This window comes from Capricornis sumatraensis, chromosome 14 (assembly GCF_032405125.1).
Source record: "Capricornis sumatraensis isolate serow.1 chromosome 14, serow.2, whole genome shotgun sequence".
Classification (NCBI taxonomy): domain Eukaryota; kingdom Metazoa; phylum Chordata; class Mammalia; order Artiodactyla; family Bovidae; genus Capricornis; species Capricornis sumatraensis.
In genome coordinates, this window is record NC_091082.1 from 19910591 (window position 1) to 19927187 (window position 16597).

The following is a 16597-nucleotide window of genomic DNA, read 5'->3' on the forward strand; positions in this document are numbered from 1 at the left end:
CTGTAGCTGAGAGCATTCTGATTAACATCCTGTATCAACAGTGCTCATTTATAGTTTGTGTCACCTGTAACTACCCAGTTTCCTCCTTCCATTATCTCTAAAGCTACTAGAACTGACTGTCTGGCAGCAATATCACTTTTTCTCCTCCTAGCAGAGTAACTACAATCATCCACTGCTTTCCACTGCTGTTCTCTCTACAAGTGTTTGCTCTCAGGTTTCCCGCCTGCACCGCTACAGTGCACTGGGCTTCTCCCCGTGGCCAACACAATGACACGGACAACACAATGACACAGCCAACAGAAAGTCCTCAACCAGCATTTACTACATACTATGTGGAAGGCATGAAGGAGACTCTGTTCCATTAAAAGTAAGATTTTCAAAACTTTTCCTGCCCTCAGGGAAATCAGTCTGTATGATGTGGTAGAGGTCTATTTATGCCTCAATTTAAATTTATACACAATTATGCACAACTTTATATACAATTGATAAAGCACTTGTAATCAAGTGCTTTAATAGAAAAGTGAATAAGCAGAGGAGGATAAACTAATGCTGTCTCAATAATCCAGGAAGGCTGAAAAACTGGTATATAAAGTTTGGGGAATGCATTCCAGGAAGGGGTAACTGTAATTTTGCTCTGTGTCTTTCAAGTTTAGAAAAGGAAGTAAGAATACTCCAAAGAAATGTTGGTAAGTGCAGATGACACCACCCTTATGGCAGAAAGTGAAGAGGAACTAAAAAGCCTCTTGAAGAAAGTGAAAGAGGAGAGTGAAAAAGCTGGCTTAAAGCTCAACATTCAGAAAATGAAGATTATGGCATCTGGTCCCATCACTTCATGGCAAATAGATGGGGAAACAATAGAAACAGTGGCAGACTTTATCTTTTGGGGCTCCAAAATCACTGCAGATGGTGACTGCAGGCATGAAATTAAAAGACGCTTACTCCTTGGAAGAAAAGTTATGACCAACCTAGCTAGCATATTCAAAAGCAGAGACATTACTTTGCCAACAAAGGTCCGTCTAGTCAAAGGTATGGTTTTCCCAGTGGTCATGTATGGATGTGAGAGTTGGACTGTGAAGAAACCTGAGCGCCGAAGAATTGATGCTTTTGAACTGTGGTGTTGGAGAAGGCTCTTGAGAGTCCCTTGGACTGCAAGGAGATCCAACCAGTCCATTCTGAAGATCAGCCCTGGGATTTCTTTGGAGGGAATGATGCTGAAGCTGAAACTCCAGTACTTTGGCCACCTCATGCGAAGAGTTGACTCATTGGAAAAGACTCTGATGCTGGGAGGGATTGGGGGCAGGAGGAGAAGGGGACGAAAGAGGATGAGATGGCTGGATGGCATCACTGACTCGATGGACATGAGTTTGAGTGAACTCCGGGAGTTGGTGATGGACAGGGAGGCCTGGCGTGCTGCGATTCATGGGGTCGCAAAGAGTCGGACACGACTGAGCAAATGAACTGAACTGAACTGAAGGCAGTAAAATAAAGAAGCAAAAGAAAAAATTCTTTGAAGACGATAAAAGCTTGAGCACGTTCATATACTGTAGGGAAGGCTAAAGATAGAATCCTGGTGAATATCAACAATTAAAAGCTAAGGAGAAAAGGGTCCTTTGAAGGAGAAACAGGAGAGGCCCACAGACTTTAAATCAAGAGAAAATGGTTATCATAGATCATAACAGAATTTCACGGAGTGAATGGCTGGTAATGTCAAACACTTGGTAATCAAGTAAATAAGGCTGAAATTGGTAACAGGAATGCTGAAGAGAGGCAATCGCAGTCAGGGGCTGTGAGAAACAGCTTGATTCCAATGTGGTGAAGAGGGCACACAGCAAGGAAGAGCCTTCATGGGTAAATGCTCTTTTATAGAAGGAAAGTTATAAAGGCAAGGGAAAAGTGAAGGTGGGAGATAGAGGGAAAATCTTTTTACCTTTTCAGATGAGAGGACAGGAGGTTGAGGTTGGAAGTTTAATTTGGAGAGTTGAAGGCAGTGGAGGAAGGGAGTTTAGTGAGGCAATGAGACCCTGAAAGCTGCTCAGAGCATCCACGTGGAGACTGGCCTTGACAGCACAAGAGCTATCCCCTTCCCAAAGGATGAAGGTGATGGGTAAGGGCCCCTCTGAGGGAGAAAGAGAAACAAGAAAATGACAGCGTTCCTAGTGGGGAAGTCAGTCTGGTGAGTGACACTGGGTCTCAGAGCGGGGAACACACAGTGCTTGGGAGAAGGTAGGTAAGGGGTAAGTGGGAGAAAGCCTCATGTTTCTGAATGTGACTGCGGGGGACAGAGATTTGGATTGTGTGGAAATAGCAGTATCAGTATTTCAGTACAGCTCTGATACAAAGTAGTGAATGTCAGGGCAGGCCTTGGCCTCAGGCAGTGTCAGAGAGGTGGTGGTCATATTCTATCAGCCACTGGGGACTGATTTACAGTGACTGCGAGCAGCACAGGCTGAAACTCCTGGTGTGGTGGCTGGTGCTTTTTCTACGTATTCTTAACCTCTTTTCAACATGGCATGTCCCTCTTCCTTTCAATCCAAAGAGACTAACTGCCTTCTCAAAGACTGATAACATTAATTGCTAATTCCAGTAGAAATTATTATTTTGATTTTTATACTGCATTTGACGTTACTGGCCTCTCCTTTAGATTTTACAAAAACATACTCTCTCTGGTGTTACTTCAACCAGGCCATTCTTGCTTACGAGTTATGTTTGTTGGATGAGTGTGAAATGGCATTCAATTATCAGATTATACTACTACCCCAGCTTTCCTGCACCAAGGTCCCAGTGGTGAGTTCAAGGTCCCAATATAAACCTCAAAACCCCCTCCTCTCCAAGTTTTCCCTTGTATTATATTCTTTGTTACACGTCCAGCTAACATAATGGTTCCCTTCAGAGTGGGGACCAGGTCTTACTTGTGTATCACTCCCCTAGAATATCATTTCTAAATAATTACAAATATATATTTAAGAATAACTAAGCAGGGCTTCCCTGGTACTTCAGCCGGTAAAGAATTTGCCTGCAATGCAGGAGAACCCAATTTGATTCCTGGGTTGGGAATGTCCCCTAGCGGAGGGCATGGTAAACCACTCTATTATTCTTGCCTGGAGAATCCCTATGGACAGAACAGCCTGGCGGGCTACAGTCCATGGGGTCACAAAGAGTTGGACATGACTGAGCAACTAAGCACAGGACAGCACCAGTAACATTAAAGTTGATTGTTCTGAACCATTTCTCTAAGTATTATGCATGACTTGCTTTTCTTTCCTGTAACAGTTACTTTAAAAATAAGTCTTAATGCATGCAATTAAAAACATAATTCTTTAACGTAAATTCTGTAATCAGACTAATAAATGTACTATATGCAGGTAACAGAAATAGTTAAGAAAAATAAAACATGAAAAAGTTACAAAGTAATGAGTTCTGAGTAAAAAAGTCATCTGAGGATAGTATTTCTCTGTAAATTCTTCTAATATGTTTAATATTAGGTATTCAAGTATCTTTTGTACAGCAAGCAGCAAAATGAACTTTAATTCTAGGGAAGATGCCTGAAAAAGAAATGTAATTTTTATAATTCCTATTATAAGAAATGAAATCACTTATTCATAGCTGTGCCAATGGAATCTTCCCTTGAGTCTTATATTAATGACAACTCTGACCATGTATCTTTTCAATATTTCTGCAAGAGAAACTGTTCGCCTTTTTCATCTGCTTCTGTGAAAGTACTTTCCAAGATGCAACATAAAACAGTGGACATAAAACATCATTAACAGATATGGCCCCTATCCACTTGCTTGTGTACATATACCAGAGTCAGAATTTTTAGTTTAAAATAAAAAACAGAATGGCAGCATATTCCAAGCTACTCTGTCACTGAACCTGCAATAGAAATTAACTTTAAAATTGGCTTGGTGGAGACCAGTCCTGGGTGTTCATTGGAAGGACTGATGCTGAGGCTGAAACTCCAATACTTTGGCCACCTCATGCAAAGAGTTGACTCACTGGAAAAGACCATGACGCTGGGAGGGGTTGGGGCCAGGAGGAGAAGGGGACGACAGAGGATGAGATGGCTGGATGGCATCACTGACTCGATGGACATGAGTTTGGGTGAACTCTGGGAGTTGGTGATGGACAGGGAGGCCTGGTGTGCTTCAATTCATGGGGTCGCAGAGTCGGACATGACTGGGTGACTGGACTGAACTGAATTGAGGTGATAAAACATAGTGGTATAATAAGAATATTTGGTTTTTGTGGGAGGTACAGACTACCGAGGTGGCTGGTGCTCAGAGGTTAAAGCGTCTGCCTCCAATGCAGGAGACGCGGGTTCGATCCCTGGGTTGGGAAGATCCCCTGGAGAAGGAAATGGTAATCCACTCCAGTATTCTTGCCTGGAGAATCCCACGGACAGAGAAGCCTGGTAGGCTTCAGTCCACGGGTCGCAAAGAGTTGGACACGACTGAGCGACTTCACTTTCACAGACTACTGGAGGGAAGGGCTTCCGAGGTGGTATTAGTGATAAAGAACAAGCCTGCCACCAATGCAGAAGATATGAGACATGGGTTGAATCCCTGGAGAATCCCATGGATAGAGGAGCCTGGAGGGCTACAGTCTGTAGAGTAGAAAAGAGCCGGACAAAACTGAAGCAACTCAGCACACACGCAGACTTCTGGGTATAAGACAGGCTACAATGATATATTGTACAACACAGGGAATATAGCCAATATTTTGTAACAACTATAAATGGACTGTAACCTTTAAAAGTATTAGACTATCTGGTTTTTGTCCATGAGTTTCAAAAGGCTTTAAAAACCACCTGGGGTTTATATTGAAAAAAAAAACCCTCAAAAATATACATGCATCCAATGTTCACAGCAGCGTTATTTACAATTGCCAAGGTATGGAAGCAACCTAAGTGTCCATCAACAGATGAATGAATAAATAACATGTGGTATATGTATATACAATGGAATACAACTCAGTCATAAACCATAAAAAGGAATGAAATTTTGCCATTTTCAGCAACATGGGTGGACATGGAGGGCATTATGCTACATGAAGTAAGACAAAGACAAATATTGCATGGTATCTCTTATGTGGACTCTAAAAAGTGCAACAAACTAGTGAATGAAGAAGCAGTAAACAGGTTCACAGACACGGAGAATAAACTAGTGGTTAGCGGTGGGGGGGTGGGGGGTGGGGGGGAGAGGCACAATACAGGTGTAGAGGATTTATAAAGAGTTATTGTGAGATTATATGAAATCATGTGTGTGAAACTTAAAAATTGTAAAGCGGCATAGAATTTAAAGAATCTTTTATTCAAAACAATGTTAACAAAAAAAAAACCTTGCAATATCCTGATTGATGGGTGTCTTTGTTATGCTAATGAGAGGGCTCTTTCTGGGCCTTTGGACTGCTTCCAGATGGGATCACCATAAAGACCAATCTTCTGATTAGAAGGCTGGAACATCCTCTCAGGAGGGGAGGACGGCAGCACACTGGGCTCAACTATGTGGTCAATGAATTCATCAATCCTGCTTAATCATAAGACTCCATACACAAACTGCAGACCCCCAACTTCAGCACAGACTCCAAGTCAGTACTGGTGGGGTGCCATGCCAGGACTGCACAAACTGCCTTCTGACTGGCCTGGGCGTGTCCTCCATTGGGCTGTCCCTGAACTGCGTCCTTTTAAATAAAACAGTAATCATAAGGCTGGTGGTTTTAGGGAGTTGAGTCATCCAGGTGAACTACTGACCCTGAGAGGGCTGCAGCACGCCCACCTGAGCAGGCAGAAGTGTGGGGAGACTGGGGCCCTCCCAGAAGCTGCTGTCTGAAGGAAGGGCAATCTGTTGGGGGTCCTGCCCTTTAACTTGGGAGATCTGATGGAACTGCACTCTGGGATGGAATTGAAATGAATTCTGAGGTGAAATGAATGTAAGACACTGAGGTGACATCAGAGAACTGATCTCAAAACACAGACACCAAAAGCGTAAGTGACGAAAGGAAAAAAAACAAGCTTTCGTCAAAATTTAAAACTGTATTTCAAAAGATACCGCAAAGAAAGCAAAGAGACAACCCAGTGAAAGGGAGAAAACACTTGCAAATCATATATATGATAAGGAATTTGTGTCTATAATATAGAGAGCACACATAACTACATAATAAAATGGCAAATGCCCCAATTAAAAAACAGGCTAAGCGTCTATATAGGCCTTTCTTCAAAGAAGATATACAAATGGCCAACACACACAAAAAATGCTGAATATCACTGGTCATCAGCAAATAAAAACTGCAATGAGATATCATTTCACATGTACTAGAATGGCTATAATCAAAAGGACAATAATAAGCAGCATTGTGAGGATCCGGAGAAATTAGAACCTTCATACCCCGCTGGTGGAATGTAGAATGTTGGATCATATGATATCTCTATATTTAACCTTTTGTGGAATTGCTAGATTCCCCTCTAAAGTGTAAGAGGTTTCTTTTTGGGGATGATGAAAATGTTCTGAAATTAGATAGTGGTAACGATTACACAACTGTGTGTGTGTGCAACAACTCTGAATATACTAAAACTCCTTGAATGGGATGTGTGAAGTCTATCTTAAAAATGTTACTTAAAAAATAAAACTGACTAGGCAAAATTTATTTGGGAAGTTATTTTAAAAGATAAACATTCAAATGATATTTAACCTTACTTTTTTTATATTTGTCTTTAGAAAGCAACTTGAGATACACATAGACATATATATGTGTGTGTGTGTTGTTGTTTAATTGCTAAGTCATAACCAACTCTTTTGTGATCCCATGCTAGGCCCCTCTGTCCATGGGATTTCCTAGGCAAGAATACTGGAATGGATTGCCATTTCCTTCTCCAGGGGATCTTCCTCACCCAGGGATTGAGCCCATGTCTCGTGCATTGGCAGGCGGGTTCTTTACCACTGAACCACCTGGGAAGCCCATATGTGTGTGTGTGTGTATACATATATATGTAAAAATATATATGTGTGTGTGTGTGTATGATGAGATGGTTGGATGGCATCACCGACTTGATGGACATGAGTTTGAGCAAGCTCCGGGAGTTGGTGATGGACAGGGAAGCCTGAAGAGCTGCAATCCATGGGGCTGCAAATGAGTTGGACACGACTGAGTGACTGAACAGATATATATAAACACATACGTGTATGTTATATATAATACACATACATATATAGGACCTTAATTTCTTCCTTCCCCAACTGCTTTCATCCCCCTTCTCAAAGCTTAAGCTCCAGCGTCAGTGGTTTAGAAAGCAGTTGGGGAGTGAGTTAGGTCAGAGCCTGGTCATCAGTTAATCCAGTCCTGAACATCCAAGTGTTGTAAATCCAGATTAACAAAGATAGTTAATTCTTCTTTCAGTCGGACTGACATACCCAGTATTCTTAAAGCATACCCCTCCAAAGAAATTTAATATAGCTCAAGTTTTATTAAACTTCTATAAATTAAAATTTGAGGAAGCAATCAAACAAATCACAATGTTACTAAAAGCACAGCCACACTTTGAAACTGGTTGTGGTTCTCTTTTTCCTAATTTTAAATGCAAAATCAGTGAATGCTAGTAATACCCAGTATGTAATAGCATTTATTTCTGCTTCTTCTCATTCACTGGAACTAGAACAACTACTGAAGCTGAAGCTCCAACACTTTGGCTACCTGATTCGAAGAGCTGACTCACTGGAAAAGACCCTGATGCTGGGAAAGATTGAAGGCAGGAGAAAGGGACGACAAGAGGATGGTTGACATCACCAACTCAATGGACATGAGCAAACTCCAAGAGACGGTGAAGGACAGGGAAGCCTGGTGTGCTGCAGTCCATGGGGTTGCAGAGAGTGAGACAAGAACAACTATAGCACCTTTTAACAATGCTAATACATGATTTCTAAGCATTCCTACGTTTTTCTTGAAAGTACACATCTAAGTATCTTTCCAAAGTCTCTTGATCATTTGTTACTTGAAAAAGCTCCCTTTTATCCCAAGAGGTCAAACAAGTTGGTAGCTTACTCCTTTTTAAATGAAGTCAAAACTTACTTACACCTATGAGAGAGAGCAAGATAGTTTGAAAAAAGAGGGAATACTGCAAAACCTGGGGCCACACTTTCAGATAACTATCACTCAGACTGGTAATGGACATGAGTGGATCAAGTCAAGTGTGATGTAATAAAAAGCAGTGAAGAACAGTAGATGTAACAGCATGATATCCTGAAGGCATGCCCTTTCAGCCAACTGGTCAACATGTAATAAGGGCCTTGTAATTCCAGATCCTCTCATTTTGCCCAAAGACCCAGAAATCTGGATTTTTATGTGAACTCTTAAATGTTAACAATAAAAGGAAATTTGACCCCCATTCCTTTTCTGATTACTTATAGGTTCTGTCAAGGGCTAATTTTCAGTTTGGTCTCTCAACAACAGGCACCACATTGACTGGACTATCAAATGTTAGTTCTGCTGTATTTACTTAGCCCTGAAGTTCTAAGTTCTATTGCAAGTTCACAGCAATACTGCAGATTAAAAAGTACCACAAATTACTGCAAACAGCTCTAGGGTCTGATGACACTCATTCTAGGTGTGGTTCATAAGGAAATAAGCCTAGACTCCTTGCCTCACAAACTTTCCCATTTAAGTATACTTAGCAGAACTCCCGGAGAAGACAATGGCACCCCACTCAGGTACTCTTGCCTGGAAAATCCCATGGACAGAGGAGCCTGGTAGGCTGCAGTCCATGGGGTCGCGAAGAGTCGGACACGACTGAGCGACTTCACTTTCACTTTTCACTTTCATGCATTGGAGAAGGAAATGGCAACCCACTCCAGTGTTCTTGCCTGGAGAATCCCAGGGATGGGGTCGCACAGAGTCGGACACGACTGAAGTGACTTAGCAGCAGTAGCAGCAGAACTCCATCCCCTCCACGCCCTACCCCCACCAGCTTTAGGACAGAGTCTCTCAGGTATAAACTCCCAGCAAAGTTTCCAAAAAACACTTTTAAATCTAACACCTGACACAAACTTGGGCTTCTACTCCATAGTACAACCATGTCTTAATATTAAAGCTGTCCCGTTGTTTCTCAATAAAATTTATCACGTTTACTTTGTGGCTTCACATAGCCCTGTAGGACAATGTTCCCTTATTCCAGGTCCACCAAACTGAGAAGCAAAGAGAGTTCTATCAAGTAAAGCTTTTTTTCCCCCTGAAAGTCAAGGGCCCCTCCTGGAACTCAGAGATTCAGGGAGTGATGCATAAGTAATACCACCCTTAAAGACTTTATCTTAACATCAGTATTCTGCAAGGGCTTGGTGAAGGGGGGCTGTTTCGTGATTTAGTGAAGACAGCCATTTTTGGTTCAATGCATCCTTTAGTCTTAGGACCATTATACATGTTTTCAGATTTAACACACTGCATTTTTCAACCTCCTGTGCCTTGGAGCCATCGCACAGCACTTGTCTATCACCTCCGATGGACGACAGGAAGGATTCTTCTCTCCCTCGTCATTCCCTCCAGCACAAACTCGTCCTGGGTCTTCTCACAAAGATCCTTCTCCTCAAAGGCTGCAGGCCGGGCAACGCCTCTCGGCGCAGCAGCGGCGGGAAGCTCCGCAAGCAGCAGCGGGAGGGGTCCGGTCTTCCGGAAGGGTCCGGCCCAGCGGGGAGGCTCACGGAGCGGCCGGTTCCGCTCCCCCCACACCCGAGACGGGCAGAGCCCCGAGGCGGGGCGGGAGGAGGTTTGCTCCGGCCGCGGAGATGCGGGGCGAGAGCCACGAAGGACCGACCGGACCCTGCGCATCCGGCCCCCCACCCCCCGCGCCGCTCAGACCGCACAAAGGGCCGCGGCCACTCGGCCGCCCGCGGCTCCCTCACCTGTGCCCGGCGGCCAAGCCTCCGAAGCCGCCTCGCCACTGGGAGAAGCGCTACGCGGCAACGCGCCGCCGCCGTAAGACGACGACGCACGGCGGCCTGACGGGCGACGACTGCTCGGGGGAAGCCGCTTGGGCCTCCGGGTTCGGCTCCGGGGCGCGAGCCCCGCCCCCCGGCCGCGCCCCGCCCCTGCCCCAGACCGGCGAGGGGCCCGGATGTTCCCTCCTCAGGGGCCCCAGGCCCCGCCTTTTCTCGGATTTTGCCCAGACCGTCCGCCCCCGACCCGTTCCAAATCCGCTTGTGGTCCTCCGCGGCCCAGGGAGAGTCTCGCCAGCTCCCGGGCGGCTAGAGCGTCCGCCCGCGCTCTGTCGCGTTCCAGGTGACGGCGCCGCGGAGGCTGTCGGGAAGTAGGCGGGGTGACGTGAGGTGGACGAGCCCGCGGCGGGTTTGCCGAGCTCTGTGGCCCGCGCTGGCAGGAGCGAGGGCCGGGGCGCCCGGAGCCGGAGGTGGAGCGGGGCGGCGCGCGGCCGGGGCCATGACGGGCAATGCCGGGGAGTGGTGCCTCATGGAGAGCGACCCCGGGGTCTTCACCGAACTCATTAAAGGATTTGGTGAGAGCCAAGGGGGCAGTCCTGGGCCGGTGGCGGGTTACGGGAGGAGGCCGGAGCTGGGCACGAGCGCTTCTCTGCGGCTCCGGTCGCCTGGCGTCTGAAAGGAGGCGACTCCAGAACCCTGGAGTCGGGGAGAGGCGGGGGAAAGGCAGGGCTTCAGCCCCGGCAAGTCGCGTTTCCGTAGCGATCTGAGAGCCACATCTCGGGGACAAGAACGTGTACCCGGGATTCGACGCTCCAGGACTGGATTCGCTGGCCCGAGCCCTCCGCCCCGGCCGCCACTTTTACGCCTTGGAAGCCTCCTCTTTCCACCTCTGGGCGCCCCCATCCCGGGCAGGTGTGTCCAGGTGCGCGTCTCGGGGCATCGGTCCTGCAGAAAAAAAGTCAGGTGTGCCTTGTCGAGGGTGGAGGTCCAGGGCCCCAAGCTGCCCGGGAACCTGACATCCGAGTCATTCGAAGCAGAACCCGTCGAGTGTGTGTGATCGGCCCTGCGGCCGTCCGCGCGGGCTGGCTACACGGAACGCGCGGGCCACCTTGCTCGTTCAGCTCGTTGTCGCTTCCGGGAGTGTGCATTCTCCAGCGAGTGTTCTAGAGGCCACATGCTTGCCTCCTAATTGCTTTCTGACTCTGTTCCTTGTCTCTGGTCCCAAGTAACCAACGTATTCGACTTGGTGGCCTTCTCTGACGTTCTTGTTGCCTGTTCTCTACTTTGGCAGTAAGTTTATTTTTATCTGTTACATTTTTTAAAAGTATTATTCATTTTAGCTAGTATGTTATTAAAACTTGTACTGAAGGTAGAATTTCAACATTGATATGTATACTGTTTGTCCTGCGTCCGTGCTCAGTCGCTTCAGTTGTGTCTGACTCTTTGTGACCGCATGGACTGTAGCCTGCCAGGCTCCTCTGTCCATGGAATTCTCCAGGCTGGGATACTGGAGTGGGTTGCCATGCCCTCCTCCAGGGGATCTTCCCGATCCAGGACTTGAAACCGTATCTCTTGCGTCTCCTGCATTGCAGGCAGGTTCTTTTCCCACTGAGCCACCAGGAAGCCCACTGTTTGTTGTACATAGCTATTTGAAATACCATTTATCACGCATATATTGTTTACCTACTGTAGATCTCAGACATATTGGAAGGGTTTCGGTATTTTTAGTCTGAAGAACTGACTGACAATATATAATATGGCATATTAACTGCTGCCTTAGAGTATTTACACACAAGTCCTGGAAGAACACAGGCAGAAGGCAAGGCATAAACAGTAGTGATATTAACGTATGTGACTTAGGGAACAACTGCTCAGTCCTGTCCATTAGCTCCGTTCTTTACCACTAGCACCACCTGAGAAGCCTAGGGAAGGGGCTGAGGAAGTGACTAAAACAGTGTAACAGATTAGAGGAGTATTTGAATCCCAAACTGAAAAGATAAACTGAGGCCCAATTGTGTGCCATGCTGTGTTGTGTGGATTGGCCTGTAATCCCCCGGGACTGAACTGTCAGATACTTCAATGCTGAAATGATATTTTTATAATGGAAAAACATTTACTACATGTAGTGTGCAGTACACTGGAATGGAATGAAGTGAGAGACTAGAAAACTCTTAAGATGGTCAGAATCTGAAAAGATTAGCTCGATATGAAGTAGTGATTTGGAGAGGAGGTAGTCAATAATTTTGGCTTTATTTAAGTCCACAGGACAGTTAACTGGTGGGATAAAGGGGGAAAGGTGATAATGACTTTAGTCTCTAGCTTCAGTTCAGTTCAGTCTCTCAGTCGTGTCTGACTCTTTGTGACCCTGTGAATTGCAGCACGCCAGGCCTCCCTGTCCATCACCAACTCCCGGAGTCCACCCAAACCCATGTCCATTCAGTCGGTGATGCCATCCAACCATCTTATCCTCTATTGTCCCCTTCTCCGCCTGCCCTCAATCTAGCTTAGGAGACTGGTGAAGTAAAAGAGAAGAGTAGGCTTGATGGACAAGGAAATAGGTTCAACTTTGGACATACACTGAATTTGAAATGTGCACAGTTTAACCATGAACTTTTACCTTCAAAACCTTGACTATTATGACATATTAAAGTTAACCTTAAAAAATGTTGTACCAGGCAAGTTTGCTTATTTTAAATTTAGTTCATTCTACTAACAGCTGTTGCTTCACTTTCATATGTGCAGAAAGCTTGGAATTGAAAGTGATTTAAGTAAAGTCATGTATAAGAGTGGAGAAGGCGATGGCACCCCACTCCAGTACTCTTGCCTGGAAAATCCTGATACTGAACCGCACCTCCTGTACCTGCACTTGTGAAAAGCGAAGCGGTATGATTGGCTCAATTAGCAGGAGAACTTTGCCAAAAGTTAAATGATGGAAGTTGTTCATCGTTATCAGCTGCTTCAAAGAGACAAAAAGTTTATTTCTGTCTTTTTTTTCCCCTCATTCACGTCATGGATTTAAAAAAGCTTTTGGAAGTTTATTATTTCAAAAGTGAAACATCTTACTGTTTTATAGGTGGTACTGTAGTTTTAAGTTTCTTCGCTGAAGGGGAAATTGTGAGTTCAGTGATTATATAATTAAAAATTCTGGTGGAATGTAACATCAGGGTAAAACAAAGTTCTTGTGTTAAGAAACTGATGGAGCAGAACTATATTTTTAATTGATACAGTGCATACATGATTAATAAATTGAGTAAAACAAACTATGATAGTCTACCAATTAAAAATAGAAGCCGTAAATTTCTGCTTCTACCCAGGATAGAGTATCAGGGACTGGATTTAGTACAGCAAATCAATGACCCCAGCTTTCCCTTCAATAAACTAGAAAAAGAAGGGCAGATTAAACCTATAGTAAGCAGATAAAAGGAAATAATAGAGATCAGGGTTGAAGTTAGTAAAACAGAAAAGAGAAGAATAGTGGAGAAAGTCAATGAAACCAAAAGCTGTTGTCTCAAAGATCAGTAAAATGGATAAACCTCTAGTCAGACTGATCGGAAGAAAGGAGAGGAGAAAGATGATGAATATCCAGGAATAAGAGAGATGATATCATTACAGATTCTATAGATATTAAAAGGATAAGTGAATATTCTAATAAATATTTGTGCAAATAAACTGACAACTTAGCTGATGTGTACAAATTTCTTTTGACACAAATTACGAAAGCTCACTCAAGAAGTAATTGATAAACAGTATAGCCTTATGTGTTTTTAAAAAATTGAAATTGTAATTTAAAATTTTCCCACAAGGAGAACTCTGTCCAAAATGTCATCACTAGTAAATTCTTGCAAATATTTAAGGAATAAGTAATACCATTTCTACACAGACTTCTCCAGAGACATTGGAGAAGAAGTACTCCTTATCTCATTTTATGATGGTCAGCATTAATTTTAACACGCAAACCAGACAAAGACATTGTAAGAAAAGGAAACTGCAGACCCATATCTATTGTCAACATAGACACAAACATTCAACCAAAATATTAGCAAATCAAATCCAATAATATATTAAATAGTATGTCATGAGTGAGAGGGGTTTATCCCAGGAATTCAGGGTTGGTTTAACATTTGGGATTCAATGTAATTCACTGTATTAAATAAGAAAAACCATACGATTAGATTATCTCAATAATAGCAAAAGACATTGGACAAAAATCCAACATCTGTTAAGAATTACAAAGTGTTAAAGGTTTTAGCCTACTTGCCAGCCAGCAAGTGAGCGTGCCACTATTTTATAGATGCTGGTAGACAGCTTCAGCTATAGAGGTAAATAATAGTATTACTCATGGCATGGTAGTCAGCAGGAGATTCATGTTTTCATTGGTGTCCTTATCCTTTGAGTCCATAGGAGTGAAGGTAACGCCACAGGCACGAGTTTCTGTCAGAGCTGAGGAACCCCTGACCTTTAGGAGCCTCAGCTTTAGAGTCTGCTTGCACACTTGCTCAACCTTTGACACTAGGGAGATGATATAGACAGCAGATCCGTCTTCTCTCTGCCCCACATGGGGGATACTATCCCTGATCTTCAAGTCTGTTTACTATTTTGACGTTCTTGAAAAGACAGTTCTGAACGAACCTCGCAATTTCTCTCAGAAGACAAGCAGTAACAGTAGAAACTGATTGCGAATTGTCTCCCAATACAATCGATCCTTTCCTACTATACCAAATATGCCATTCCATCAGCTACTCTGATTAATCTGACTGGACCTGCAGGACTGGTATCAAATCTGTTTATCCCTTGGGATGTTTATGTTAGGAAGCCAGGTGACTTTCTCAAGTTTTTTTATTGGCCTTAAGGCTTAAGGCATTAAATCAGGCATAACAGTATGTATTAGTGATTGCACAGACCCTACCTTGGTCTGCAGGGAAGAAGTCTAAAACAATTCCATCATCTACAACTCTGGCCCATGAGTTGAGGCATATCTGAGGGATTCAGGGCCAGTGTGGTGTTTCCTTTACATGGATATCTATTTCAAACACTCATGAGGTACACGTCTGTTACTGTGGGGAGGGAGAGAGGTGAGTTAATGCCTGGCATTTACACAAGAAATAAAAGAACAGTTGAGTGTGCATGTGGTACACTTGAAGTGAGTGTTAATTCCTATCTTTGGGACCTCCAAAAAGGCACCTTCTTATGAGTGAAAGTTGCTCAGTTGTGTCCTACTCTTCGCGACCACATGGACTGTACAGTCCATGTAATTCTCTAGGACACAGTACTGGAGTAGCAGCCTGTCCCTTCTCCAGCAGATCTTCCTGACCCAGGAATCGAACCAGGGTCTCCTGAATTGCAGGTGGATTCTTTACCAGCTGAACTACCAGGGGTATACGTTAATAGTGCCTCCAACTTAGGGCTCCTTGTTCATTTTTAATAACTGAGTTTAGTCCTTTTTGGAGACATTGCCTAAGAGTTGACCATATCGTTTTTCCTATTTTGTCACATCACCAGTTGAATGGCATTTGTCTGTGCTGTGTAATAACTGAAAAAGATATTGGGGTTGGGAATGATATCTGGGGCTGTTTTTTGTGGGAAGTGCATAAGCTGGTGCCATGCCTGCTGCTTCTGGTGGAGCTGTTTATACGGTCATGGGGTTGGCAGTCAATGTGTCCAAGCTGTTTGTTGAAAGATACCATTCCTAGCAGGCAATTAAATTTGAGTCACTGATAGTGGCTTAGTGTTAAAGAATCCACCTGCTAATTCAGGCAACACAAGAGATTCTGGTTCAATCCCTGGGTCGGGAAGAAGCCTTGAAGTAGGAAATGGCAACCTATTCCAGTATTCTTGCCTGAGAAATCCCTTGGACAGAGAAGCCTGGCAGGCTACAGTTCATGTGGTCACAGAGAGACACAACTGAGCACGCACAACAGTTTGGGAGTACTTACCCAGAGTATTTTTCTTGGGGAAAAAGACTCCAGGTATGTTGTTAAGAAAATGATTTTTAGAATTAGTTTCTCAATAGAGCTCTTTTATGGAGCCACCAGCAGTATAGTATAAATGTGTTTGTCAATATATAAATATTTTTAAACAGTTTAATGAATGAATTTAATTAAAAATTTATTTAATGTTTTATTAAGTAAAATTCGTTCAATAAAAGCAGTGTTCTGGTTTGAATGGCAGATTATTTGGTTATCCTATTTAAGGCCCAGGTTAGCTGTTCTTTAAAGTTTTTTTCCGACCTGCAGTGGTAGTCTGCTACCTCTTAACTTGCAGAACGCAGCCCATGTACCTTTCATATGCAAACTATGCAGCCTGCATAGTCTTTGAGTCATATATATGTGTTTCCTACTAGGTTGAAGTTCTTGTATGTGTCTCTGTGTGCTCGTTGTGTCCCACTTTTTGCCACCCCATGGACTGTAACCCACCAGGCTTCTCTGTCCATGTGATTGTTCAGGCAAGAATACTGGAGTGGTTTGCCATTTCATTCTCCGGGGGATCTTCCCGACCTGGGGATCGAACCTGTGTCTCTTGCATCTCCTGCACTTGCAGGTGGATTCTTTACTGCTGAGCCATTGATTGGAAAAGCCCCAGGTTGAAGTTTTTAAATATCGTTAAAGTATTTTATTATTTTCTGGCCTTGTTAGGACCTAATACCGTGCTTGACATATATTTTCAACCTGTGTTTGGTTGAA

At 44.0% G+C, this 16597-nt stretch overlaps 1 protein-coding gene across 2 annotated transcripts in view; it reads left to right on the forward strand.

Moving 5' to 3' along the window:
- Nucleotides 1-10368: 10368 nt before the first annotated feature.
- Nucleotides 10369-16597, forward strand: part of UCHL5 (ubiquitin C-terminal hydrolase L5) — a 48846-nt gene continuing 42617 nt past the window's right edge. For both annotated transcript variants that reach the window (XM_068985622.1, XM_068985623.1), the window contains exon 1: nucleotides 10369-10492. In XM_068985622.1, coding sequence (XP_068841723.1) covers nucleotides 10417-10492 — 76 coding nt within the window. In that variant the 5' untranslated portion in view covers nucleotides 10369-10416. The remainder of the gene's footprint in view (nucleotides 10493-16597) is intronic.